Consider the following 27,587-nt stretch of genomic DNA (forward strand, 5'->3'; position numbering starts at 1 on the left):
GTAACTAGAGTGTGGTCGAATCTATGTGCTACCTGTTGCAAAGTTTCTTCCTTAGCTTCACAAGAGTCTGCTGCTAACATTTCTTCTCGGAAGTTCTTACGATTACTTCCCTAGTTTCCTAGATTTCCGATCAAATACTAAGTAGTAACAGCTTGAGAGAAGTAGACGTGACTTTAGAAGATTTCTCGAGCATTTGAAGTTAAATGTAATTACATAGAATATTCGTAAATATAATTGTTCTTATAATAGCCGGATAAGAATGTATTGTATTGCTATGAGTAAGTACAGAATATAAACAGGATAAAAAATTTAATGTACTCTTAAGTGAATGTCAGGGGCGGCAATTAAGGGGAAAGAGGGGCAGTTGTCCACCACTTTTTTGAAGTGACCGCTTAATGTACATAGTTTCATTTGGAAATGTAATTTTTTAATGTATTACTGGTTTATAGAAAAAAATGGTGCCATATAATATTTGCCGTTGCGTGAGTACGTATTGGTTATTTGTCTTCCCGTGGGATTAAGAAAGCTACAGGAATTGCGTTTTAAGTGTTGTTCAAAGCAATTAATATTGCAATTGCGTATTTCTTTAAATGTTGTAATATTTACTGTCTTTAATTTTCTAAGAGTAATAACATACATTTAATAGCATGTGTAGAATTAAAAATATAAGTTGTTCATTAATCCCCAGTTTCAATATAACGTCTACAAAACAAACCTCGTGATTCACTACTATGATTAATATTATCCTTTCTATTTATTTGTTTTGTAAATTTGTTATTAAATAATCTGATCACACAATTTTCCAGACAGAATTTTAAGATGTTCATGAGCAAGGAATCAAATCTCTTCTTACACTTTCGTTGTTTAAGAGTACAAAGGGCTAGTACCTACTTGCATTGCTCTTGTCAAATTACTTAAAAATATATAAAATACTGTATACGATATTTTGACTGAAAAAGATAGTACCCTATTAGTTATACAACCTTACATCAAACAAAGTGTTAGAAACAACCAGGAAAACTAACATTGATGTACAAATATTTAGATCATGTCTTGCCCCCTCTCTCGCCCCAAACACTTTTAACGTCCAATCGCCGCCGCTGGTAAAAGTATCAGTTATCTTCAATGACTTTCTAATCTCAGGTAAAAAATAAAATCTGGCCAGAGCAAACAATTATGATTAGTAATCGTTATTAATAATAAGTGTTTGCTTTGGTCGATTTTATTTTTACTTAACTGATGTGCCGTTCCAAATGAGAACTTTTCAAACTTAATAACCTTAGCAAATATTGTGTGAATGCGCTTAACAGAAGAAAGAAACAAAACCTAAACTGATATGATTACCATTTTTAAGCATAGAATAAAAGAAATGAAATAAAAGTTTTTTGGAATTTTTAGCTGAAAGTTATTATCCAAAAAATGTGATGCTCAAATATACCTCGTGGTATATCGTAATCATGTGGACCCGGATGATATTTTATTATTTTAATGTAAGAAAACTAAAAATTCAATGATTAACTCTTTAAAGTACTGACTTCCCCCCTGCCAAATAATTATGTGTTTCTGACTTCCTTAACTCCCTTTGGAAATAAAATTCTTGTCTTGAATAAGAAATGATGAAGTATTGAAACACTACAGAAGTTGACAAGACAAAAGTGAAGAGTTCTATTTTCGGTGTTCGATGTAATCCTTTAGGGAGGGCTATCAGTCTTCCTTCAGAGACGCAAAAACTGGATACCTAAAAGCCATCCCAGCCTGCCATTGGGTATTGAATGACTTATTTAACAAATTAAATGCAAATGAGGCTCATAAACCACACCCCTGCCCTCTCCGTCTAGATGTTATATTTATATACCATACTTGTATCCGTCCTCAACGGAACGATGCTCTGTGTTCATATGCCACGCTAATTCATTTCTTGGTAAACCGCACTTTCCGCCTGTTTTGTTATGTATAAGAAATTTCTATCGATAGTTTAAAGACCTGTAAGTCAAAATTTATTGAGCTAAGAGGCAAATATATAAAACTCTTACTTAAGAAACATTTACAAAAGAAAACAGCTACAGGAAAGACTAAGGTACAAGTGGCTGGACAATGTACAAAAGGATATGGATATGGAGAAAAGAGGAATAAAAATGTAGAAAGGTCCAAAATAAATGGCGACCTGAACGGAGCATTAGAGGTCTTGAATACACTCAGATCCGGCAGGATGTTGAAATCCAGAGCGATACAATACTACTAATAATAATTCGTTTGTGGTGGCAAAGTAATTAGGGTATAAGATTAAGATTCTTATAGTCAGTTGACGTTAAGTTGCAGAAAATTGCTATTAAATTGAGATTGATATTCATAAAAGGTGGAAAAAATATCTTGTTTACTTGGTCTCTGTTGAATATGGTTGGGCCCGGTTTCTGATTATGGTGATAAAACACTTGCGCTTTATTCTTCTAAGAAGAGTTGCCATCTGTAAAGGTAAGCAGACTATCTCCAGAGCGAAAACACCTGTAGCCACTATATTTTTAACTTAAAATATTATAGTCATGTGGCTTTATCTTAAAACGGATTCTTTTTGTAGCTTTTACACGTTAAAACGTGTTACATAAGAAGTCTTTTCGGGAGGACCAATATATTTCTCTAAAAATTGTCTCGTCTGGAAATTTTCCAATAGCTTGATATATACAAGAGAGAGAGAAAGCTTTTAAATCGCTATCAAATTTTTATTCCAACTTGTTCAACAGGACTTGTGTTTCACATCTCTGGAACACAGTGTCACGTGGAATCAAGGCTTCTGTATATTGCCTTTTGTAATTGTGTGAAGTTCCCTTGTTCTCGACCTATTTCTTCAATGTAATTAATAATTTGTGTTCCATTATTACTGTAGCCACTATTATAGTTTAGAGAAATATTTGAATGTCTTTGGAGACCACATTTCTAAGAAAGAAAAAATATAGCTTACAAACTTCATAAAAATAATTGCTGAATACAGCAATAAATTGCCTTTTTTTTATCAAATGGAATATTTTTGGTTAGTTCTATTAGTAAATAAACTTTTCTCAAGTGACTTTGTCCGCTCGAAATCAGTTTCTATGTTTGTTGTTATTATTATTAGATATTTTCTCTACTCCTCATCTGAGCAGACGATATAGTAATATACGGGTCACTCAAGTGTGTTACTTTTCCTCTCTTTTTTTCCCTTTATTCTGGGGTTTTTAGGAAGTTCCTTACTATTTTGCATGTGTTCAATATTAAACTTTTCTGTATTTTCCTTATGATTTTTTCTTCAATTGCAATTGATTCAAGTGCATTTTTCAACGTCTTGTAAACTAATCCGATATCCGATTATTACTGGTATTATTTTCACATTTTTATTCTTCCATTGTTCTTTTATATTTTGTCCCTTTGGGCATTTTTTTTTTAATGTCATTTCAGATTTGTTGTATTGTAGTATTATGTCTATTAGAAATTCCTCTCCTTTCTCTTTGCTTATTACTGCGATGTCCACCCTGTTATGATGTACTTCTTAATCGATTTTCTAGTATGATTTCTAAGCGGTATTTGTAATACTGTACTTCTTCTGGTATCATTTTCTGTTTCATTGCTATTTCTTCATGTATGATTTTTGCCACTTTGTCGTCTTTCCTTGTATTCAGTTTGTGTTATCATTCAGCAACTACTTGTAATATGTTGTATTGATTCTTGATATATTGGACATCATCTGCATTTCTGATCTTGTATTGCGGTGTCTTTCAGGACATGTTTTTTTGTAATGTTTTGTATTATTACCTGGTCCTGTATTCCTTGTATGAATCCGTCTGTTTCTAGGTATAAATCTCCTATTTTCGTCCACTGAAATGTCGTATCTCTACATATTCCTGGTCTTCTTGTTCTGGGAATTACTAATGTAGTGTTTCTCTCTCTCTCTCTCTCTCTCTCTCTCTCTCTCTCTTTCTCTTTCTCTTTCTCTCTTTTGCTTCGTGTTTTCGTCTGTTATTTGTAACGTTGATATTACTTTCGATTCCTCCGTCTGGCTTAGTTGAAGTGGTGTATATTCGCTCTCTGTATATTTTATTACTCCAAATGAGTATGTTAGAACGGTACTGCACATGTATTAATATCTTTACTTATGATCTTACTGTTGAAGTTTGTTTGCATATATATATATATATATATATCTTTCAATCTCTGTTGGTAATTTTGTGTTATTTCTTCTTTTATATTTTTGTGTCCTGGGTTCTATTGTATATTCTCTGGCTAACTTATATTCCTTGGTTATTTGTTTTCCGGTATTTTAAGTTCTTTTATTTGTTTATTTTTATGTTGAATCCATACTTCGTGTCGTCCAGTAATTCTCACAATGGGTTCAGCCCTAAGCAGAATAGTAGTGGCCTTAAGCATCTCCTTGGAAGATTCCCCTCCTAATTCGTATATTTTCTATTTCTAGTTCTGTCTGGTTATCTTTTAAAATATAATGTTGTATTCCATCTACTCATGGTGTTTTATTCGAAGTGTATCAATTTCTCGTTTACTTCGTAGATTTTCGAACAGTGCAATCGGGATGCAGTATTGAGTCGTATGCTTTCTGATAGTCTATGTATGTTGTATATATGCTCCTGTTTTTATCATAAGTCTGGTTTGTTATTGTCGTCTATTATTAGTTGTTCTGTTCATACTTGTGAGTATTTTCTGCAGCCTTCCTGTTGTTCTGCTATTATTCATTTCGCATTATTTTCTTTTTCTCGTTCGCAGCACATTATTTTTATATATGGTGTTAGGTACGTTATTAATCTGTAGTTGTTAAGACAATTGTCTTTTATTTCTGGATCAGGTATGGCCTTTCGGTATTTCTGCATGGTTTTATGTTAACTTTTTGATGTAATGTGCAATCGTGCTGTGAAGTGTTTATTCATACCAATAAACGAAGTATTTATACCAATAATTATGGATAGTGGATCATTTCTTTGTGTTTTTGTGTTTATTTCTTTAACTTCTCGGTCTATTATTTCGTAGTTTTCCATTGATTTCTGTGGTTTTAATTTGCGAATCTCTTATCCATTTTGCTTCAGTGTTACATGTGTGTTCCGTTTCCCACAGTTGTTTTCAGTAGTTCTCTATTGCTTTTACAGCCAGTTACATCTTCTAATTAAAGTAAATTCAGTAGATAGAGATTCAAAAATTATAGAAATTGCTCCCCCTTCTAAGAGCAGAATTTTTGAAAGCACTGAAACACTGTTAATGAGGAGCATTTATGCCGAGTTTCACCTTCTTAATACTATGGGTTTGTTAGTGGTCAAAAATAAAATAACTGTTTACCACTTCTCACTTCTGACTCTTTTAGGATTTTTTTTTTTTTTTTAAATCATTTTTACGCTTTTGTGACAAGAGTTTCAATCCAAATTTCACGTCTTTAGCTATGGTATTATGGCGTGGACGTCGATCAGTGAATCACTGTTTTTATAAAATAGTAGAAATTGTAGGTACGTAATTTGTTGACAGTGTCTTAAAGAGGTACATGAAGGTAATGTACTCTCTCTTTTCTATATTTACAGAAACGTTTACTGGAAAGGATACGAAAAGAACGAGATGCCATGCTACTAAAAGAGAGTCTTCTAAATAACAACGTGAAATCTCCACCAGGGTCGGAGATGAAACTAGAACCAAGCAACCACTTCTCTGGGAATGGTGCCTATATTAAGAACGAACCAGTCATATCATTTAACAGTTCTTCCAGATCTGCAGACAATACTCTAGTTGTGAATTCCTTTAATAGCTCACCTGATGGCAAATATAGGTAAGTTAAGCTATTCTTTATTGGAAAATAAAATATCAGAATTAATGGCATTCTGGATTTGATGAGAAACTATATTTTTAAAAAAATAAATAATAGTGTTGTTTTTCGTGTAGTTTTATAAAGAAGCTTTTTTTTTTGAACTGTTCTAAAATTAATGGAAAACGAACACTTCACCTTCACCTATCGATAGGTGTTGAATTATCGGAGTACAGACATACTCTGTTTCATCCATATCCTTGAAATTGTAAGCGGAGTACTATTGTTGTTTGTTGGTTAGAAGGTGTGCTTTAACTTGAGAAATCAGAAATATCAGTGATTGTTATTCTGCAAACAATAAGGAATTTTGTTGTAAATATAAGCGAATTTATTTCCTTGGGGAATAAAGAATCGAAATCCAAAAACAAAAAAAAAAAAAAGTAATTTATTTGTATAGTGTAAAATAGTATTTATCTAGTACTTAAGAAATATTTTTCGTTTCACCATACAAAGAAAGAAATAGACTACATTCTTTTTGTATGAAAAAAAAAAAGATCGAATACTTTTTATGGTAACATCAGTCGGAAATGTTCTAATTGTCCGAAAGTAATATAATAACTAAGAAGTAAAAATGACAAAAGACGAATATTAATAATAACTAGAAGAACAATTCCTGATCATTACGTTCAATCACTGCTCAAGAATACACGTTTCGTAGAGAGAGAAAAACAAAAGCTTAAAAATTAGCTACCAAATTATACTTTTGTTGTTATATGATCACAACTATAAGACCGTAGAAAGGTACCAACATTTGCTCCTTATCTCCACAGAACTTACAGCAACTGTGCTTTCAGCAAGATAATCCCAACACTTTTACCAGGACTGTATATGTTAGCAGTAGCGTAGGTTACTGCTTCCACAATTTATCATTGCCTTTATCAGATACACTACAAAGGTACATACTAAGAATCAATCAAATATATATATATATATATTGGACGTTATAAGTTAGGAGGTGATTTTTCTAACACTAATGTCCTTAAAGCATGATACACTGCTTATGTCAGGTCTAAGGTGGAATATGCAACGATAATATGGGATTCTAAGAGTAAGAAATATATAAACAAAATCGAAAACATTCAAAATAAATTTGTGCGCTTTTTGATGTATAGAGAACTGGGGTTATATCCAAAATTTGAGAACTATGAAGATCTTCGTAAGAAATATTCATTACAATCACTTGAAAGCAGGAGAACTCATTTTATTTTATCTTTCTTACATAAAATAATTCATAGTGCAATAGATTCAGAATATTTGTTATCAGAAATTAAAATTCACATCCCACATAGAGCAGCGGCACCCTATAAAGACATATTCCATCTCTCAGCGCAAGAGACTAATGCATTGGATGTATCGTCTGTCAGAGAAATGTGTTTATTGTATAATGTCACAAGGACACCCAGATATAGACATTTTTAGTTATAAAAAAAAAAAATTCATTCTAAGTAAATTAGCTGTATATAATGCTATGTGTATTTTAACGTATAAAACATATATTTTGTTATCATATTATTATGTTATTATATGTGTATTTCAAAGTGTATTACCATACAATAATGGAAAACTGTAATTAGGCATTTGCCTGTTGTTTTTCCGAAATGAATAAATAGATAGTGCCAGAGCTAGTATAAATATTATGCAAATCGACTCGATTAGCAAGCGTTAGTAGATGTTAAAAGTAAGTCCATCTTCAAAATTGGCAGGATCATACGTCATTAGCAGCTCAGATATTTGTCACTGGTCATTTCAGAGCAGGGAGCTGGAACATAATATTTCCTAATAAGTTAATTCATTCTGAACAGGTAAAAACAGAATTCCAGTCAATACTGAAGGATTTTGGTGGTACTGTTAACCCACATTGTGACTTTAGTTTTATCGCTTATATTTAATAACAAAATATAATTAGAGTAATAAACTGACGTCCCAGAAAAATAATTACCTTTATTTAATCTGTTTGTTAATTCCCCCGCCCCTCTGAATTTACCCTTTTTAAATGTAAAAGAGACGTGAAACATTTGTTTTTCTCTAATAATTATGTGAAATTTAATTTATTTCATCAGTGGTTGAAGATATACCACATAGGTAACTGTATTTTAAACAAGTGTAAAATTTTAATAGATTTAAAAATACAAGCAGCGCAGTCCTTTCATGTCCTTTTGCTTACCATTTGTATGTAATCAATTTTACAAACAGTATGTAATCTTGTTATTCTTGAATAGAAAAAAGTTACTCACCGCTGCGTCCAGTCTACGTTTAATTGAATTGCACTATCGATATTATTTTATCTATGAAAAAATGTAAATAAAAACCATTGTAAGCTGCTACAAGTCCAATGAAATTCCTTTTGTGTCTAAATTATCCTTGTCCATATTTGCACCTGGGTTTTGTGCTCGTACATGATTCACATATATCTTTCTTTCTACAATCGAAGACACTTAGTGTGAATTTTTTATATCTATGATTTGATGTAAATATCTTCTTCAATGAAATTTAATAGGATTTCATTATATATTTACCAAATCTATCGTATTAGGAAAAGATGTGATCTGGCAATAAGTGGATTTAGAACATGTAAAAGTTAAAATGGTGTCCCAGTAATTACCAACGGATTTAGTGATAATTGAGAAATATTTATTGATAATCATGAAGTATTTTGTAAATACAGTAAAACAAAAGAAGTCTTGTGTATAATATTACTCGTCAAGATAATCCAGGAATTTTAATTTCAACGTAGGATTGGTATATGTTACAATAACCCGGTTTCAATAGGTCACAAAAACTAAAAGTGAACGGAAATTTCATTAAGATAGGAACTTCGAATTTCCATCTACATAAATTCAACAAAGGTATCATTATGATATCGAAACTGCTATCCAATTAAATGTAGACTAAACGCAGTGGTGCGTTGGTGATAGGACATGCCTCATTTATATACTACAACATGTAATCTTGTTGCTAGAGATTGTGTAGCTCAATATTTTTTCACAATCATTCAAAAGAAGTTTTAAAATAAGTGAAAATTTGCTGTAATTCCACTGTTTGTTTTCTTTGTGCGGTGTATGATGTAAATTATTGTACGCTGAAGTTAATTATCATACAATTACTCATTCCATTAAATTAATTCTTATTTCTCTTTTTCGTTTCATCTGAAAACTAGAAAAATAAATATGTTAAGCAAATCTTATAAGAACGTTGAATAATTCCTGATCAAAATTTGTTATGATATGGACTTTTTGGTAGTAGCTGAAAGGAAGAAATAGTTGCAAAGAATATAACCAGGCATTGAAAACCATATAGATATTCAATTTTATCTAGACTCTATGCTTTCCAGATATATTTGACATCAACATTAATGCAGTGTGGATCTTCTTCCTCTTTTGCCCATCCACATACGCCACAAAATGTACCGGTAAGAATGTAAATTAAAACGCTTCATCTGCAGTGTAAAAAAAACGTTCTACAACTCCATCGATAGGCGTGATAAAATGAAGTACATTGAAAGTGTATATAGCTGAAACAAAAGCGTTCTATAACTGCATCGATAAGTATGATAAAGTGAAGTACAAGTGGAATCATATGTAGTAGCGGAAATTATTTTGAACGTAATTATTTTACTGTTGTATGATCTTTGAAACCGTGTAGTACCCTCCTGCATTAAGGAAAAAAATCCCGTATGGAATGAAAACAAGGAGTGCAACCTAATATTTCGTTGAAAGCATGATTTACTGTGTAACACAACTAGGTATATACAGTGTACATTCTATTATGATGAAAAAGATAGTGTTCCCGGTTTGTCTATACATTCGCGAAAATGAAAATATGAAATTAATCTCGATTCCAGCTCCCCAGAGGTAACTTTGTGGTGGACAAACATCGCGTGCGTGGGTTTCTTCGGGGATCTGCCGTTTCTTCGTATTTTCATTATTCCACCACTATCATCTGTCTCATCATCGTGGCCTCCCTTAGTCTTGGTGCATAATTATGGGACGCTAAAGGAATTAGTTCGTAAATCAAGAATACGGAAAGAGAAGAATTAAAGAATCCTAAGCACAAAACACACACACATACACAAAAAGATCGTATTGTATTTGTAGATTTTTATGTATTTTTATTCATTTATTACCTCAGGTATTTCATAAAAAAGAATCTTGCCTCTGCAGTCAAGAGTGCTCTCATTATTCGAACCGTACTTCCATTTTCTCATGTATTTTTGTACTTTGTAAATAAATAGTTAAAAGAAAAGTATCTGATTAACAATTTTATTTCAAAGTAGAAAAAGGTATGGAAAGGAATAAATGTAGGAAAGTTGTTAGCCTAAATTTTAAATAATTATAATAATAATAATAATCTGTACCGATGCTTACTGTGTTGTAATGATTTTTTCTGGAGAAATTATGGAAAGTGTGTGAGAAGTTCTGAAAAATTATTACACTTTGACTCTGGTACAGGAACTAGCAGAGAAGCTTGCCGTAATGGTAGGCACCAAACCACGAAAGTGTAAAAGCTCAAAGATTGAGTACCATATACCACGACTATCATATGAAGTTTAGAATTCTGTAACAGTAAAGTAACTAACTAACTAAAAGAAACTATTGTCATTGTTGGTGAAAAGTTAACTTGTACTAAATCGTGACTGAGCGGCTCAATGATTGAATGGAAGATCAAGTTTCCAGAAGGAAGTCATAGTAATCATTTTGCTCAAAGAAAGCAATTAATGCTTGTTAGTTTTTGTACTTTAGATCTGGTCAAACCATCAAGCTAGAACAATACTGTATCGACCACAAAACAATATGTAAAAATCTGTACAGGAAATAACCAGCCTTGCAGTATTGGTCACAGACATTGGGCCCTATTGTGCAATGATAATTCACAGCAACAAGTTTCATGTGTGATAAAGCAAAATATTAGCAAATCAGATATGTTATTGTATCAGAACACGTTTATTCCCCGCTGCCAACAGTCTTCCAATCCTTTAAACAACTGAACTATTGTCTGTTCATCAGGATTTTCAAATAGATTGCTGTTTACTTCGCGGTGGAAAACTTCATCATCTCTAAAAGTAGTATCTTATCAAGCAGTCATGAACATCTTTTGTTACCCGTTTAGAAGAAGTGTCTTTTCCTCCTAACAGTTAAATCACATCTATTTGCTTTTGTTTTTCTTCCATCCTGTGCAGTTAGGTTTTCGTACTGCAATAACATAATATTGTATAATATTTAAGTAGAAAGAAATTAAAATGCTGTCTTAGAAATATATGTCTTAGTCGTATGTTTCGTTAACATTTTCAGTCCGTCGTCATCCTCATCATCGTCTGAAGACTCACAGGATTCCCAGGAAACGAAAGTGCTTCCTCCTCACATCAGGGATGAAAATCTTGCTCAAAAGCTGGAATTTATGTCGGCTGTAGGTTAGTCATTGCAGTTGATTATGATATTTAACTTATTAACTTACTTATGCAGTACATCAGAAACGATATGAAATATTGAAACGTCTCGTCGTAATGCATGTTGGTGTGAATGCTGGAAATACGATTACTGGAAATCTACTGAAGTTATGTATTTGTAAGTATCATGTTTTAAATTGAATTTATATAATTGGATTTTCATTTGTGAGTATTGGCAATCTATAGATTTGCGGTTCTGGTAAGTAGAATTCGCTTTTTTTTTTTTTACTGATTAGTGTTAGAGTAGCCATTTTTTGTCGGGGCAAATGAATACAAAACACAGCTAATTTTACTTCTAGTATGTGGTTCAAAAGAAACACAGTGTCTCTATTTATTTAATGTTCTAATTGTGATGATACTGTTAAGGATTTCTAAAATGAAATTGACGATTTCTGAGTATGTCCAAAGGCCCACAAATAAGATACGGTGAATATCGATTTTCCAAAATCATGGAATTTCCAGCTTTCACAATATCATATTTACAGATATATATGAAGAAAAAGAGAGAGAGAGGAATTAAAAGATAATATTGTAGATAAATTCTTTTTATGCTAAAATACTAAGCTTACTTGGCCTCAGAGGCGAGCCCTTGATAGATATCACATGTTGAAAGTTAATATTTTATCGATAGAGTTAAGGGAAGAAACGTATAAAATATATTTTGAGTCTTGTATACAGCTTGCAGTGATTTTTACCGAAAAGATTTTCCTCAAGAACCGCCACTACTTGGACTTTACCTAGCCATACTTGAATATTGAGTTAAGATCCAAGAAAACTTACCTTCTATAAATTTCCATTTTTTGATCATTTAAAAGTATGAAAACAAGTGAAGATAACAGAAGTTTGTATTTTACAGAAGTCTTCAGTATTTTTTGTTAACTTAACTCAGGTATAATATCAATCACAGTAAATTTGTTTAACCAGCATTCAAATTAAAATTGAGAACTTTCATTTTTAAAAATCTTAGTATTTCAGTGCATTCTGTTAGCTGCAGTCGAACTTCACAATGTGGTAAGACCAATATGAGGATTACAGTCCTGCTCAAAATTACAGGGAAAAGAAAAAGAGATAGTTTTGCACAAACAAACTTTTTTCAAAGATTTCATTTCTCAAAAAGAAAAACAAATACTCAGAAAAAATCAACTCTTTTGACAAAGGCCTCTCTTAATATTGTGAGGTTACGCCAGTCACCAAAGTGTAAAATTCATGTATTTGGAGAAAGGCCCATTTAAATATTTGGCAGATACACATATAATCCACAAAGTTTTTTTTTAAATGTTGACTTACTTTAATAGAATTTACTTATATCTTTGCGATAATATAGAGTATCGGATCTCAATTCAGAATACGCACGTAGATCGGAATAACAAAATTTTGCACGTTGATGCGTCACATGGACAATATGATGCAGTTATCAGCAATTAGGTGCAAATTTTAAGTTAAAGAAATAAGATAAAATTAGTTGAATTTTAATAAGATTTATAGGTTTTCTTTCACATAACTAAAATGAACTGAAGTCTAATTTTGCGTTCTTGGGAATATGTTTATCTCAAGCTAATGTTGATTATGATGTTTCAGGTCTCGTAACTCATGATATGCATTCAGAGCTTCAAAATAGAAGAGTAGAAAGGAAGCGAAGAAGCACTGCCAATCCTCAGTTCGTATATGGTCCGTGGGAACTCTGTTTGGTAAGAATTAGTATAATTTCTTTCAACACTAAGATATATTTAAAGAACCTTCTTTTGTATATAAGCTTTAATTCCTAATTTTTACTATTCATTGGTGTAATATTTTCTGTATAATTTGTAATTATAAGAGGTTTAGAAAGATTACAGTTATGTGCAACTTATATAATAAAATATGTAGGGTATTTTATAAATGCAAGATACATATATAAACGTTGTACACCTCTTAAAAGGCAACATCATGAAGAAGATATAATGACAAATCGTTAGTTTCAAACCAAAACGTATCAGCGGTTTTTACGTGACACTAGTATGCAAACTTCAAAACATTTTAAAAGTTGCAAGTTTCGTAAACATGTAGGCGAAAATATTTATATATCAAGTCACCTCAGTCTCTCTAATTCCCAATAGCTCACAGTCAAGCTAACAATTGTCACCAACTGCGTTACCCTAACTGTCGCCAGATGTCACTAGCGCTGGCAATTTTTCAGATGAGTCAAATTCTTGGAGTGAAAATTTTTTAAGAAATCGTTAAAGTGGGTCAACACTGTTTTTTCTTGTAGTGGATATCCTATTATCTCCTTGAAGGAAATGTTAACTTTAGTATTATCGTAATCAATAACACTACTGATAATTAAGAATGCTCACTATTAGGTAGAATCACTAACGCTATTTGAAATACAAAAAACTGTTATACACAGTTCACCAGGTTAAACGTGCATCATTTGACTGACCAATGTCTTTTACGAATTGAAGCGCCAGCAGTAATTTGTAGTATGTATGCCAGAGAAAATGCATATGATCTAAGTTTGTCTATAAATATGTTGTTGTAGGAATATAATTAGATAACGAATTCGCCCGGTATTTCTTATAATGTTAATATGTGTATAATCGGCAAAGACATGCATGTGGCAAATTTCGTATCAAAAGAGCGGTAAATAAGAACAATAGTACTAAAATAAAACTTTCTTGTCCATTTAGCAACACTTTGTTTTACTCATTCTAATTTTCGTATTTATAATTCTTTCCCTATGAAATTTACCACAAATATACATTTCCCGATTATACACATAGTATCAGTATTAAAAGTATCCTGGAAAATCATTATCAAATTATACTCTTACAAGAAGACAGTTGATATGCGACAGTCATTTTGGACATGAGTGTACATATCTTGGACATACATTCAAATTTTAATTGTTACCGTTTGGCCAAGTCCATGGCCATAATTTTAAAACCCAAGTAAAATAATGTATAGTTAATATACTTTCATTCGTAAAGCCCCATCTCGTAAACTTGACTATGACCCAGCTAATGATTAACGATTTGATTTTATCATGGTTCCTTGAGTATCTCTCTCTCCAGTCGCTAAACGTATAACTGGACTTCGTGACCCACCCTTTTCAAATATGGATATATCAATTTTGCCTTGGACAATTAACTTTTCGTCCTCTCATTCTGTGCCCAAAGAATTGTGGGAGATTATGTCCGCAAGAATGCTGAGACGGGTTTCTGTCCCCCCAGTGTTTCGATGACGAATTCATTTTCTTTTCTGACTGTTCATGGGATTCTTAACATCCTCTGCCAACACCACATTTCGAAAGCATTGATAAGCTTTCGGTCTTTAGCTTCTACTGTTCAAGTTTCGCAGCTATAGAGTAAGATAGAGAATACAGCTGAATCTACCAGTCTCATTTTTGTATAAAGAGTTACTATAGTTCGGTTTTTTCATAGTTTCGTAGTTTCTTCGTAGTGGCGCGTCCTAGAGCGATGCGGCCTTTTTTATTTTTGTCGCCAGTTTTCCCCACTACTGAGTCCATTCCTGAGTATACTGAACTTCTAATTTGGCTGCCCGAGTATGACAGCTGTTAATGATACAGAAGTAATTTGTGTTTTGTTGTAAAAGGTAAAGGTAAAACAAATGGGGACGCGTACAGTTTTGATGTAAGTTTCTACGCTTTCATAACCCCGGCACTTAGAAGAGGTTATGTGAGCAACATCCATATTCCTGCCACCTTTATCCTCTAGGTTTCCCCCGATATCCATTTGACAGTGACTGGGTGATCCCCTGAGCCGCATTTTGATTGTGAACTGCCCGACACAATGATCACGTACGTGAAACAGTATATACGATAGACCCAAGTTACAGCACATGAGAAAGAAACGCGTACTAATGTCATAAAGGATTGAAAGAAGCACATGATAATTCTGTTCTAATCTGTTTAACTCTTGCCAGATGAATGAATGAATATAAAAATGTATGTGAGTCTAGCTAGGAAGAATACTGCCGAGAGCACATTTTCAGAATTAACACGGTCACCTGGAAAGGCTATATTTGAGTTCTCATATCATAATTTTACATGCCAAGTCCAGATGGCGTATGTTACAACATGTGAAGAAAGTAAATATGTGTGCTTGAGAAATAAGCACTCTTCATATTCACTAGATGGAAATGAACACTCTCTTCATATTCGTTAGGTGGAAATGGACACTCCTTACGTTCGTTATGTGGAAATGAACACTCGCTTCATATTCGCTGGGTGGAAATGAACACACTCCATATTTGCTAAGTGTAAATGAACATATTCTTCATATTCGCTGGGTGGAAATGAGCAGTTTTCAAATTCGCTGGGTGGAAAACCAACACACTTCATATTCTCTCTGTGGAAATGAACACATTCTCCATATTCACTAAATGGAAATGAACCTCTTCGTATTCGCTAGACGAAAATGAACACAATCTTTATATTTGCTAGGTGTCAATAAACACTTGATATTCGCTAAGTGGAAATGAATACACTCTTCATATTTGTAAGGTAGAACACATATAAAAAAAAATTTGATTTTTTCTTGAAGATGAAGGACCCGTGAAAGGAAAGACACTCCTGTTTTATTCAGTATAATCTTGCAATAAGGCATTCTTTTCTCATAGTCGAGAGATAGTGTTACCTGTGGGATTGCCTTCCCCTGTATAAAATCGCCTCATCACAGCAATAGATTACATTAAAAAAATGACTGTCACCTAGTTCATTATTTTCATATTTAACTAATACGTTTTATCTTATCACGGCAAGAACATAGATTTCGTGTACCAACTTAAGAAAAATATTAAAGTGTTAAAAATAAATTACTACCCTGTACAAATGTAAAATTAATTAATATGCATTGTAAATAGTGATTTAAAATGGTGGGCACATCGTGTCCGTAGGTCTTATCGGGATTCTCCCGTTTCCTTTCATATTGTCTTTCCATCAGTTCTTTCATATCATTCACTTTTATTAATCATTGGAGCCTAAAGAACGTAAATGTGAGACGTTAAATCTTTTTTTTTTTTTTTAATGGAAATGGAAATATGAAAATATGTGTGGAGGTTTTCTAGGTATTATTTCGAAAGGCACAGATACTCAAAAAGAAGAACACTCAACTATTTCGCAGAATCTCTATACTGTTATCTTTAGGATATACTGTGGGCAAAATAGGCATATATTCTTCATTCCTTTGAAGTCTTCCTTTCAAATACATCATCAGAAATTAATACTTAATGTGTGAGAAGAAAGAGTTCTCAAAAGAAAGGTGGATGTTGCTTTGTTTCTAATGAGAGAACAATCTCCAGTTGAAGGTGTATTCTCACATTCATCTCACATTCTGTCAGCGATCTTGGAATGTACGAAAGAATTTGAGTATGGCTGAAAGCTAGTAAAACAAGCTGAATGCTTTATATATATGTTAGCCCCTTAACTGGAAGTGTTAACATTTGAAGTTCACTTGTTTTGTGTAGTCAAGCATAATCTTTGGAGCAGATACAATTGTGCCGTAACAAAAATCCATGGAGAGAAACATCACAGGATTTGACAGTAGTACCTGCAAAGGAGATAGTGTGAAATTCCATTTCACATGCTGTCCGCTCCATGTACGCCACTGGTTACTTTAGCATATGACTGGATGCCTTGACCTGATGAGTGATAACACGAGATGTGTCGCTACTATATGGGGAAGGATTCATAGAGGTATAATGGCTCTAAAACAGCGTTTTCTAGTCTTTCTGATGACGTGGGCACTTGTAGGAACTGCTAATTCTCCATAGCCCCCATAAAATCAAAATGATTTTTAAAATATTTGAAATATCATGAAAATTACATATCATGAAAATTAAGTGATAAATTACAATTTTGCAACACTAAATATGTCATTTGTGACAATATAATATTGTTATAAATATAGGTATTCGGTAACATCATACCAGTTAGGTCTAAATTATTAATTCAGCGCTCACTTAATGTGATGGGTGATATTTTTCAGGCGTCATCTTCAGTATTCTGGATCAAAACTGAACAGTTTCAGGTGAACATTCGGCTCTGCGTTATATATATATGTCTCTATCTGTTTTATCGTATGTCTAGAAAAGAGTTTTCATCCCATCTTCGGACAAATCGGAAAATACAAAGGTGGTTGACACACCAGTGACCTCAAATGTTCAATCATACTCAGCAGCACCACTAGAAAGGAGTTGTTCACTGAAATCAATGAAATCGCTCATTAGATAAAAGGAATCGTATTTTCCGTTCTCCAAACGGTTCACCTACAAATTGAACTTCTCGATTTTACCCCTGTCTTGTCTTGTACAGAAAATTCAGTGATAAATGTACCTTGAAGGCTAGTTTTAAGAGTATTCAAGATATTAAAAAATGTTCGCCAAATAAGCAAGAGACGGACCCCATTATAAAATAGTTTAAATTGTTTTAACTCGAATTCAGAATTAATGAGGAACAACCCATTTCGTCACGAAGCTCAAACAATGCATCAGAACCATATCCCGAGACACCCAGCGAATTTCTGAGTGTAATAATAAGCGTTCTTGATCTCTTCCCATTTCGTTACAAAGAGCAGAAAATAACAGGCTGTTTAAGAGGATAGACCCTAATAAAATTGATAATTTTTACCGCTGTGTCAAGAACTGTTTTAATTTGGAGAGCACATGGCGTTTAGCTCAGGGGCGTAAATAAGGGCCCCGCAGACCCCGCACTCCGGGGTGCCCAAGGTATCAGGGGTCCCACAAATCGCGAAATAAGACGTAGAGAAGGGGTCCCACTCCACGCTGTCTGCGGAAGGGCCCCTAAGCCTTTAGTTACGCTATTGGTTTAGCTAGTCAAGATTACGTATTAATACGTGTGAATATGTTGTATCCTGTACTGTTTGCGTATTAATACCTTAAGTTCTTGGTCTCGAGAATTATTTGACATAAATCTTTCAGTCTTGTAATTTTGTTATTTCTTCTATCTTTTTGCATTCTAGTCTTCTCATTGGGTCGAAACCTAGATATTGAATATTACAAATATCACAGGTGTGAGCAACAACATAGTTTTATGGAAATAAAATGTTCTGCGGACCCTTTTAAATCTCCCGCGCACGGACCATAGATTGGAAAACATTGCTCATACATATTCGTTAGATAATAAGCTACTTTGATTTTAGCCTTTTTATCCACTCTGCATAGCGTAAGTTTGTCAATATAGCAATAACCACCAACAACCATAAACCCGCGTGAAAAGCTTTCCGCACGTTCCTGTACTCAGTCAGAAGTCCTGTAGAATCACGAAATCCATAGAAGATAAACCTGTTTATATCATTCTCCAACAGATATACTCATGCCTCGTTCAGAGTTACTACAAACTTTCACCTACACTCTGTAAGATTGTGTTCGTACAGCTTTCGACTATTCGTCTTCCTCTCCATGGGATGTGAGAGACGAAGAACATACGAACTCGAGCCTAATATTTCTTTACCAGTTGTAAATCTTTTGCAGTTATGCGATTCAGATTACCGCAAAACGTTGTGCTGCCCTTGCTATTGCTCTTTGAGATGTGGGTTGTCACGTTGCACCAAGAAACGAACTTTTTAGACCACATCGGGATACGCTCGGGCCTTCCATATTTACGATGCTCAATATTGAGAAGCCCAGCAATACCGTTTTGTTACGATTGACACTTTTTTACTTATGTGACTATAATTATAACCTATATCGAAAAGGGCACAATTGTTAGCCTCCCAAAAGGCTGTAATTTTCTGAGGTATGTGACCATGTACACACACATACACACAACAGCCGTCTTTCCTGTATGTTAACATTCAACTTTTGCAAACTGTCCACAAGAACTTTTCGGCCGTCTACACATGTGCTATCTTGTGATCGAATTTGTTATGCAATCTGATCTGAAATGACCTGTATTAGCTTTGAAACTATAAAGTTTGAAGTGGTAAAACAATAACTTATATGTAACAAAAAGAGACTATAATAAGTAGATAAACAAATATAGAATAAATTACATATCAGAAAGCAGTTAAAACAATTATACGAAACAAAAGAAGGTACGTCGTAAAGACTTTCGCTAAATGCTTCATCACATAGAGCAGGAGACGAACAGGAAGAAAAGAGAAATTAAACAGAGAAATAGTTTTGAAACGGCCAGTTCGACGCCATATTAGAATGCAGAATACACGATAGCTTTTCTAGGTTTAAAGTGGACAATGAAAAAATGGAATTAGACAAAACTAATAGAACAGGTGTGTAGGTAAGAATACAGGTTGAAGTTGGAATAATAAATGGAGAAGGAAATTTATATATTTATATAACGCCTACCAACAAAGAAACAAAATTTCATCGGGAATATTTTATTCCGAGAAATATGAGTTTACGTAAGGCACACTTCTGTTGCAATGAAACGGAATATTAATTCAATCCACATTGATACAATGCATCGAGTGGGGATTGCCAAAACGTACTTTTTTATATATATATTCGGTTTATAGAGAGCTGTGAGGCAGAAACACAAGTATACGAGATTTGTTCCTTGGACGACAGGTGTTTAAGTGTGTAAAATAATGTAAAACGATTTTTTTAAAATGAAAAAATGTAAAATAATGAAGATACTTACATATAAATTAATAAAATTAATTTTAAAGTAATAATAAAAGAACATAATGACTATAATAGGAAACTAACAATAAAAAAAATAAAATATGGTAAAGATAAAAATAGATGTATCGGAAACTGAGTTAGTGTGGTTAGGTGGGCCGTTATAGACGGTCAAGACCAGAAAAGTGGATCGTGGACATAGACAACCTTGCTATTCTTTTCTGAAGGATTTACGAAAATCCAAGGAAAGGTGTATTCTGAAACAAGTGGAGGGAAGGTTCCTCCGTATGACACACCGACAATGGCAGCAATATTATAGATTGTTCTCCGACGATCCTCATGCACAAGTTGCCAAATGGTTTCAACATTTTCGGGTGTTGTGCTCGTTGAAGGTCGTCCTAATCTCTTGGCTTCCAGTGATGTTCTTACGCTCTTGAAGCACACGTGCTACTCACAATACCTCGAACGACTCATTACAGCATCGCCGTACACTTGCCAAATCATCTTCAGCGTCTGTAGCGGATTTGCCCATTTCACACAGAATTTTATGTTCACTCATTGTTTTAACTTGCTGTCCATGATGAAATCGCAGACGTGGTAACGCAAACGTGGCATGCACAGGTATCAGCTGCACGGCTCCCAATGTACACAGGACTATGTCTCTTGGCACATTGAAGGTCGGTACTACCTGTGCCTGTGCATGCAGCCTTGCGCTGCCATCTGTTGGCGTGTTACAGAACTAGTGTTGAAACTTGATTTCACTTCGTATTATTACTTCGTTATTTATTTATTTTTTTTTTTATTAAATTATGTTTCATGTATCTGTATTAATTTATCGTGTTTTTTTATTTATTTTCTATTGTCTTACATAATTATACACATATAGACTTCCTTTCTCATTTATTATTTTTTCTGTCTTGTACTATTACTAATCAACCTCCTATTAGTTTTATCTTTCTTCACTGAAGTCTCCTTTTGCAACCTGAAAACACTATTATGAGAGTCGGTATTCCAATCCAACTGGATTTCTACAGCTGCTGTTTTTGTTCCTAAAAATTTCTTCGTATTGCTTCTTCTTCCTGTGTGATAAAATGTTTAGAGGAACGACTTATAATTACTTTCGTCATTGTATATGACATCGTTTTTATTTTCTAACAGTAATAAGTGACTTGTTTTCCAAGCCTACTTTAAGATTCCTTCTTTTCTCCGTCATTGTTTTAAAACTGGAAGTGGCAGAATCTCAATAGTGTTTGATATAAAGCAAAAATGGTCAGAGATAGCATGAAATGTTACATGTTCCACTTCTTTATTCCCCTTTTGAAACTGGAGGCGGTAGATCTATCACTCAGTGGTTCAATATTGCTTCTGTATATTTAGTTTGGAAGCCTACAGTAGTTTCACAATGTAAAACAAACGTTGCTTACGCTAGCTCCGCATTTAGGTATTTTGCGCCCCCTCATTTGTTCGTATTCAGTGATGTTCTGTGACCCATGCGTAAATACGGGCCTGCTTGTGCCCATAGTGTTGCATTGGAGTTTGAATTGTGTGTAATCTCAATCAAATGCATATATATCAGTAAAATCTGTTAATTTGGCCTTATACTTACATTGTCTGCAATACCGCATATGATATTATTATTTGTAACTTTGCCACTTGTGAATCTTACCATTATGTTCATATTGCCTATATGTTAAATTTGCCTGTCTGTAATAAACTGAAATAGTGTGTTATAAAATACGTGTACATTGGACTGTATATGTGATTAATCCTTTCATATATCTCCAAAACAAAAGCAGGCATTTTCAGAAACATCGCAAGTTTCTTTAAAGGTTAGTTACCAGGAAAGCAGATAGGAAGAACTTTGCCAATAGAAAATCGAAACAGCTTATCCAAAAATGAAATAAAGAAATAAATAAATATATAAATGGTGCATTACATTTTTAAATGTTTGTTGTTGAAAGGCGTAAGAACAACTGGCGTACGTTAATAATGATGTTCGTAGCTTCCTACTGATTCCCAAGAGTCCATAATACTATTGGCAGTCCAGACGGACTGTGAAAATTTGCAGTAACTCGCTAACAAATAACAGCTTCAATTTGCAGATATGTGTATCAGTTCGCGTTGCCGAAATATATAAAAGTAACAAGTGTTGGCATGATTCATTTTGTATCAGTGTGCGTAACGTGGAAAAGTTAAATACATTGTTACATATATTGTTTTTATTCTTATTATTTTTCTTTCACTTTTCTTAAAGTGCGTTCTTTATGTAAGGTAATATAGTCTCTTGTCTAAATTGGTCATCTCTCAGCACAATCAAGAGTGACCAGTAAAGGGAATTACATTGTATTGTATAGCTGTGTAATCAGTATACTGGAATTGTCTACGGACGAATCATTAATCTTCTTTTATTTTTTCCGCCAGAATCTACTTCTTGTTTCCTCTTTCCTTCATCTATTGCACTTCAAGTCCTCTTCAAGCTTGTCTTTCCATCGTGACCTACGAGTTATTAATAATAATAATTTTGTTAGATACAGTACGCAAGAATACATATTTACCGTAGATAGATACTACAGAGGTTGTTCAGTCTACATTTAGCCAATTTCGACTTACCTAAAAATTTAGAAGAATCCATGGCGCCAAGTCCGTAAGTGCTGGATGTAGTTCCTAACAATAGCGCGACAGCGTAATTTCCACTGTAATAGGCTTCTCTGAAGAACTGGGAGGGGAATCTTGTCCCATTCCCTTTGCACAACTTTCCAAAGTCCTTCCACAGTTGTCACGCGCTGTTTTCCCAAAGCCTGCTTCCAGCAATCCAAATCCACAATAGTCCATAAGACTGGCATCTGGAGATTTAACAAGTACCTCATTGAAAGGTATCACCTGTATACCACTTGCTTCCTCCATCTCCTTGTAGAATGCGAGGAACGATCGTGAGGTATGTGATGAGACCTTGTCCATGTGAATGCGCACCAGATTGGCGTCACTTCCGTACATCGTTGGAATCTCATACTCGTAGATCTCCCGCATGTTCTGCTCCTGAAAATACTGAAAATTTATTTTGCAGTTCTTCGCCACCCTACGAATCTTCAGTTTACCTCGGTAACAGTAACCAGTAACGACCATGAACCCTTTTGGGAAAGATTCTTTTCAGACACGGACCCACCTTCTGAAGTTCTTGGCGTCTTTCTCTCGGTATATCATGGCTCTCGGTTTGCCGTAGTCGGAAAAGTAAATCCATGCTTCATCGAGCGTTACGACGTACATCCACCTTTGTTTTGCCAGATGTCGTTCGTACAGCTTCCGGGCGTCACACTTTCGTTCCTTTTGGTGGGCATCCGTGAGAAGATGGCCGCGAGCTTTCATGAGTTTTTCCAGCTTGAGTTGATGGTGTAACGTCCGACTTACAGTCCTCAAAGACACATCAAAACAATCAGCCATACGCCTCTGTGTTGGTGGAGGTGGCCTTGGTGCATTCACGCTTCCTAGGAAACTTCGTTGGTGATCCAAATGATGGAGCTTCGTTGTCCTTGTACTTTTTAATAACATTTTTTATTCCACTTAAACTGATGTTGCAACCATTGTTCTTGCACTGTTTTCTAATGATAGAAACACTAAAGTGGGCGGCATTTTGGTCAGAGCGGAAACCCACACACTTGGAAACAAATTTAATGTAACACTCACAACAATGGACTTGTTTTGTGCGTTACTGTCGTCTGCGCGGAAAAACAACTCCGTTCCCAGGAAGCCACTGCACAACACTGCAGGACGCCACGAGCCAGGTCGGGTGAGTCCAATCTGCCCGGGAGGGGGAAGGAACGAAATCGGCCAAAAGTAGGCTGAACAACCTCTGTAACTTAAAATTCCTGTGTAAAGGGAAATTCTTTCGGTACTGGACCCAAGAAAATGCGAATATCTCAAAGGCTGTTTATTAGAGTTTGAACGTGCTCATATAACAACACACCTTGCTCCATGAGAAGCAAGTCGATACTAGAGAAGACGCTGGAAATGATCACCTCCAGTCTAAGCAGAGCTAAACGCAATGATTCACATTTAGGAAAGTGGCTTGACGTACTTAGTTAATGGTGCTGCTTTGCCTGTCACATCCTATCACCACATTTCCTCAAAAATACTGTGGAAAAGAATTTATTTTCCAGTATTACGAACGATAAATACTACGCTCTTTTGTTGTGTATAAAATTCTCCTTTATTACCCACGATACAAGGACAGGGCAGTGCGCGACATACCGCCAGACACCAGTCACTGTCCCAACAATACCAAAACTTTTTCTCCTCCTTTTCCAATTTCGCATCTTTTTTTTGACGCAAATTTCAAAATTATACTTACATAACTTGCTGAAGTATTTGTATTTTCTTAGATTTAATACCGAAAGAATCACCCAGTAGAATTTGTATTCCTTCTTAATCGAGGTGAACATTTACATGTACTCTTCGAGTGCAGACATTTTTTTTTTTTTTCATAATTAATACTGTTATGCTGCTCAGTATGAATACACACAGTTTGATGTCGTTTAACGCATCAACTAACTACCTTTTATTGTTCTTCATTGCTGCCGAATCTAATAACTGATGCAGATACACAATTTTATAGGGGGAAAAAAAAAGTGGCGCAAATATAAACATTTATGAATACTTGTTTTTGTAATTAAGATTGAATGTGCCTTTACTTCAACAAAAACTTTTCGTGGATTGCATGAAGGATACGGCTAAGTATTTGAAATGATTGAGCTAGATTAAAAAGGAAATAAAGTTTCTATAAAGGAAAGTAATAATTACAGTGTAATTGTTTGCAGTAACATAAATAAAATTTTATTTTTCTATATTACAGAAAAGAAAGAAGAGCAGCTACTTAATGTCGTCATCCCCTCCTCAGCTTCGCAAAAGAGGCCGCCCTCGTCTTGATGACTCTCCTAACAGCTCTCGACCTCCATCTCCACCTACCACTCCTACCAACGTGCTTCACCCTCCGCTCACTTCTGATATGAATGGCATTATCCTTGATTCGTCTCGTCACAAGGTTGAGGTGTGTGTTATATGTAGAAGTCCAGGTAAGTTAGAGTGGAGATATCATTATTAATGTTTCTACACTGTTGTATTAGAGCTATGCTGCATTATGAGTTAGCAACTGTGACACTTCTTGAATTTTTCAGTACTCTATAACTTTCGGAATATTGCTGCCCCTCAGTACCGTATTTTGGTATGTAGGTTTGCCAGGAAGATTTCCCTAAGAAAAAAGATATAAGTTTCATTGTTACAGTCTTGCCAAAAATATGGTAGTATTGTATTATTATTGTTATTATTATTATTATTATTATTATTATTATTATTATTATTATTATTATTAATTATTAATTATTATTATTATTTCAATTTTCCCTACCGTTTCAACCAGTTAAGGACTATGGTTGACCATATCATCACTATTTCTGGCTCCTTAGATCTAGTTCATTGTATTTTAATTCAAGTATTTTTCAAATTAACACACGATATTGAGTCAGCCGAGAATTTAGACCGATATTACACGTGATAACCGTTATACTGTCCCAACGTTTGGCTGTACTTCCGCCCGTACAAGCAAGCGACGTCAAAAGCAGTATCGTGAAACGTGAGTCATTGCTGGATGAGCTAAAGAAGTGTAAAGGTATCAGTTGTAGTTGTTGAAGATGGAATAAGGCGAGTATAAAAATCGTGTGGCCGTGATAACGTTGCACAAGGTAGGCAAATCACCAGAGGAGATTTTCGAAATCCTTCAGAAGCTGCAAATTAGTAAAAAAAAAATTCGTTTACGGCACTATCCGGCGTTTTGTTAAGACTGGAACTGTAAAACATCACCAGGAAGACCACGCACATTACGAACACCTGCGACAGTGTTCTCCTGACAAATGAAGTGAAGTGCCAGAGGCTCCTAAAAGCAAAGCGCTTACTTAAATGTTACGCAGAAAATGGGCACCGTTGAATCCATTAACTGATGAAAATATTTTCAGTGTTGAGGGGATTTCCAGTGCCCAAAATGACAGGATTTATGCCACATTATCTAGAGAATCTGGTGAAAAGACTCCAAGGATTCAGAGGAGTCAGCATCCTGCCTCAGTGATTGTGTGATGGGGCGTGAGCTACGATGGCACAACGGAGCTCCATTTCTGTGAAAAGGAGGTCAAAACATCAGCCAGAGTGTACCAGGAGACAGTGCTTGAGAGACTGGTCAAGAATCTCATCAACACCCTCTTCCATGGACAGAACTGGAGCTTCCAGCAAGACTCAGCCCCAGCACACAAGGCACGGACAACCCAGCAGTGGCTGGAATCAAATGTTCCGGACTTCATTTCCACTTCAGATTGGCTTTCTGCAAGTCCGAACCTAAATCCTTTAGACTACAAATTAAGATGCGAGTTGCCTTCAGAAGATGACTTGCAAGAAGAGACATCCCAATATTAAAAGTTTAAAGCAGTCTTTTCGGAAGGCAACTGCAGATTTTCCAATTCATATGTTGCGTAATGCAATTGATGAGTGGCCACACAGACTTAAGGATTGTGTGCATGCTAACGGTGGCCATTTTGAATAATTATTTGTGATTTTGGTTCACAATGCTATATAACTCACTAGCAGCGTTCACCCCGCTTCGCTGGGGTCACCCCGGAACGCAATAAACTTTGTTACTTAGATAATTTTTACTTTTTCGCTTTCAAGTGATATGATAAAAACCATAGAAGATTGGAGTAAATGTTAACATTATATCGCCTGTCATTTATGTTAACCCGCCGAGTGACACGGTCATGTGGGTTGCATATAAATACGGTTAGATTTAGCTATGATGAGCTAACAAAGGATTTGTACGTTATGGACACTTGAATGGTCAATTATCTCAAGACACTGGTAATTGAAAATTAAAGTGATATGATAAAAACCATCTAGGGTCCAAATCTTAATAACCCCCCAAAAATGAAAGAAATTGGTTCAGCCGTATTAGCGTGATGAGCTAACAAAGGATTTGTACGTTCTCTTTTATATATATAGATGTTATTAGGGTATTAAAATATCTCTAACCATTTTGTGTCAATGTACTTAAAACATTGGAACAATGTTTATGGTAAGACTTTGTATTTATGGTATGGTGTTTTTTTGCAAATACGGTACAAACATGGTAATGTGATTAAAATGTGTAATGAAGTACTTTAAGAGTCTACTTGATTTTTAAAAAAAGCCAGCTAATGTGGTGTAAGAAGGTAGACAGTAGAATAAATTCTCATTTAGATTTGAAATACAAAGAAGACAGTCTCGTTGAATTTCCATTCTTTTCAGCTGAAATTTCCACTAACAATTTTACATGCTCGAATAGTGTAATAACTAATAAGACATCACAGTAAAAATAAAACTTTTTTACTAACGTTTCATAGTCTAACAGTGTTTAAAAGCTATACAATACTTAAAAATTATGTCTTCAACGTATTTCATTTGCTTTGATTTTTTTTTTTAATTTTTTTTTAAGTAGGTATGCTCTCTTTTTTAAAACATATATTAATTGGAACTTTTACAAAAGGGATATGTACTTTTATAAAAGTTTGTTGTAACGTATCAGTATCAGATAAATTTATGAAGAATTGTTGTGTATGTTTGATAGCGCAATATATTCAAAATTTTGCCTAATGTGTTGATCAAAATAAACTGTACTGTTTGTGAAAGCGGTCTGAGAAAAGCAAACGTCTG

General features: G+C 34.5%; 1 protein-coding gene across 2 annotated transcripts in view; it reads left to right on the top strand.

Moving 5' to 3' along the window:
- Positions 1–27,587, top strand: part of LOC145680635 (PHD finger protein 21A-like) — a 142,351-nt gene that overhangs the window by 96,986 nt on the left and 17,778 nt on the right. For both annotated transcript variants that reach the window (XM_081751327.1, XM_081751328.1), the window contains exons 4-7: positions 5,547–5,788; positions 11,113–11,231; positions 12,846–12,955; positions 24,712–24,931. In XM_081751327.1, the coding sequence (XP_081607453.1) occupies positions 5,547–5,788; positions 11,113–11,231; positions 12,846–12,955; positions 24,712–24,931 (691 nt within the window). The remainder of the gene's footprint in view (positions 1–5,546; positions 5,789–11,112; positions 11,232–12,845; positions 12,956–24,711; positions 24,932–27,587) is intronic.

This window comes from Thermobia domestica, chromosome 3 (genome assembly GCF_964235325.1).
Source record: "Thermobia domestica chromosome 3, izTheDome1.hap1.1, whole genome shotgun sequence".
Taxonomy (NCBI): Eukaryota; Metazoa; Arthropoda; class Insecta; order Zygentoma; family Lepismatidae; genus Thermobia; species Thermobia domestica.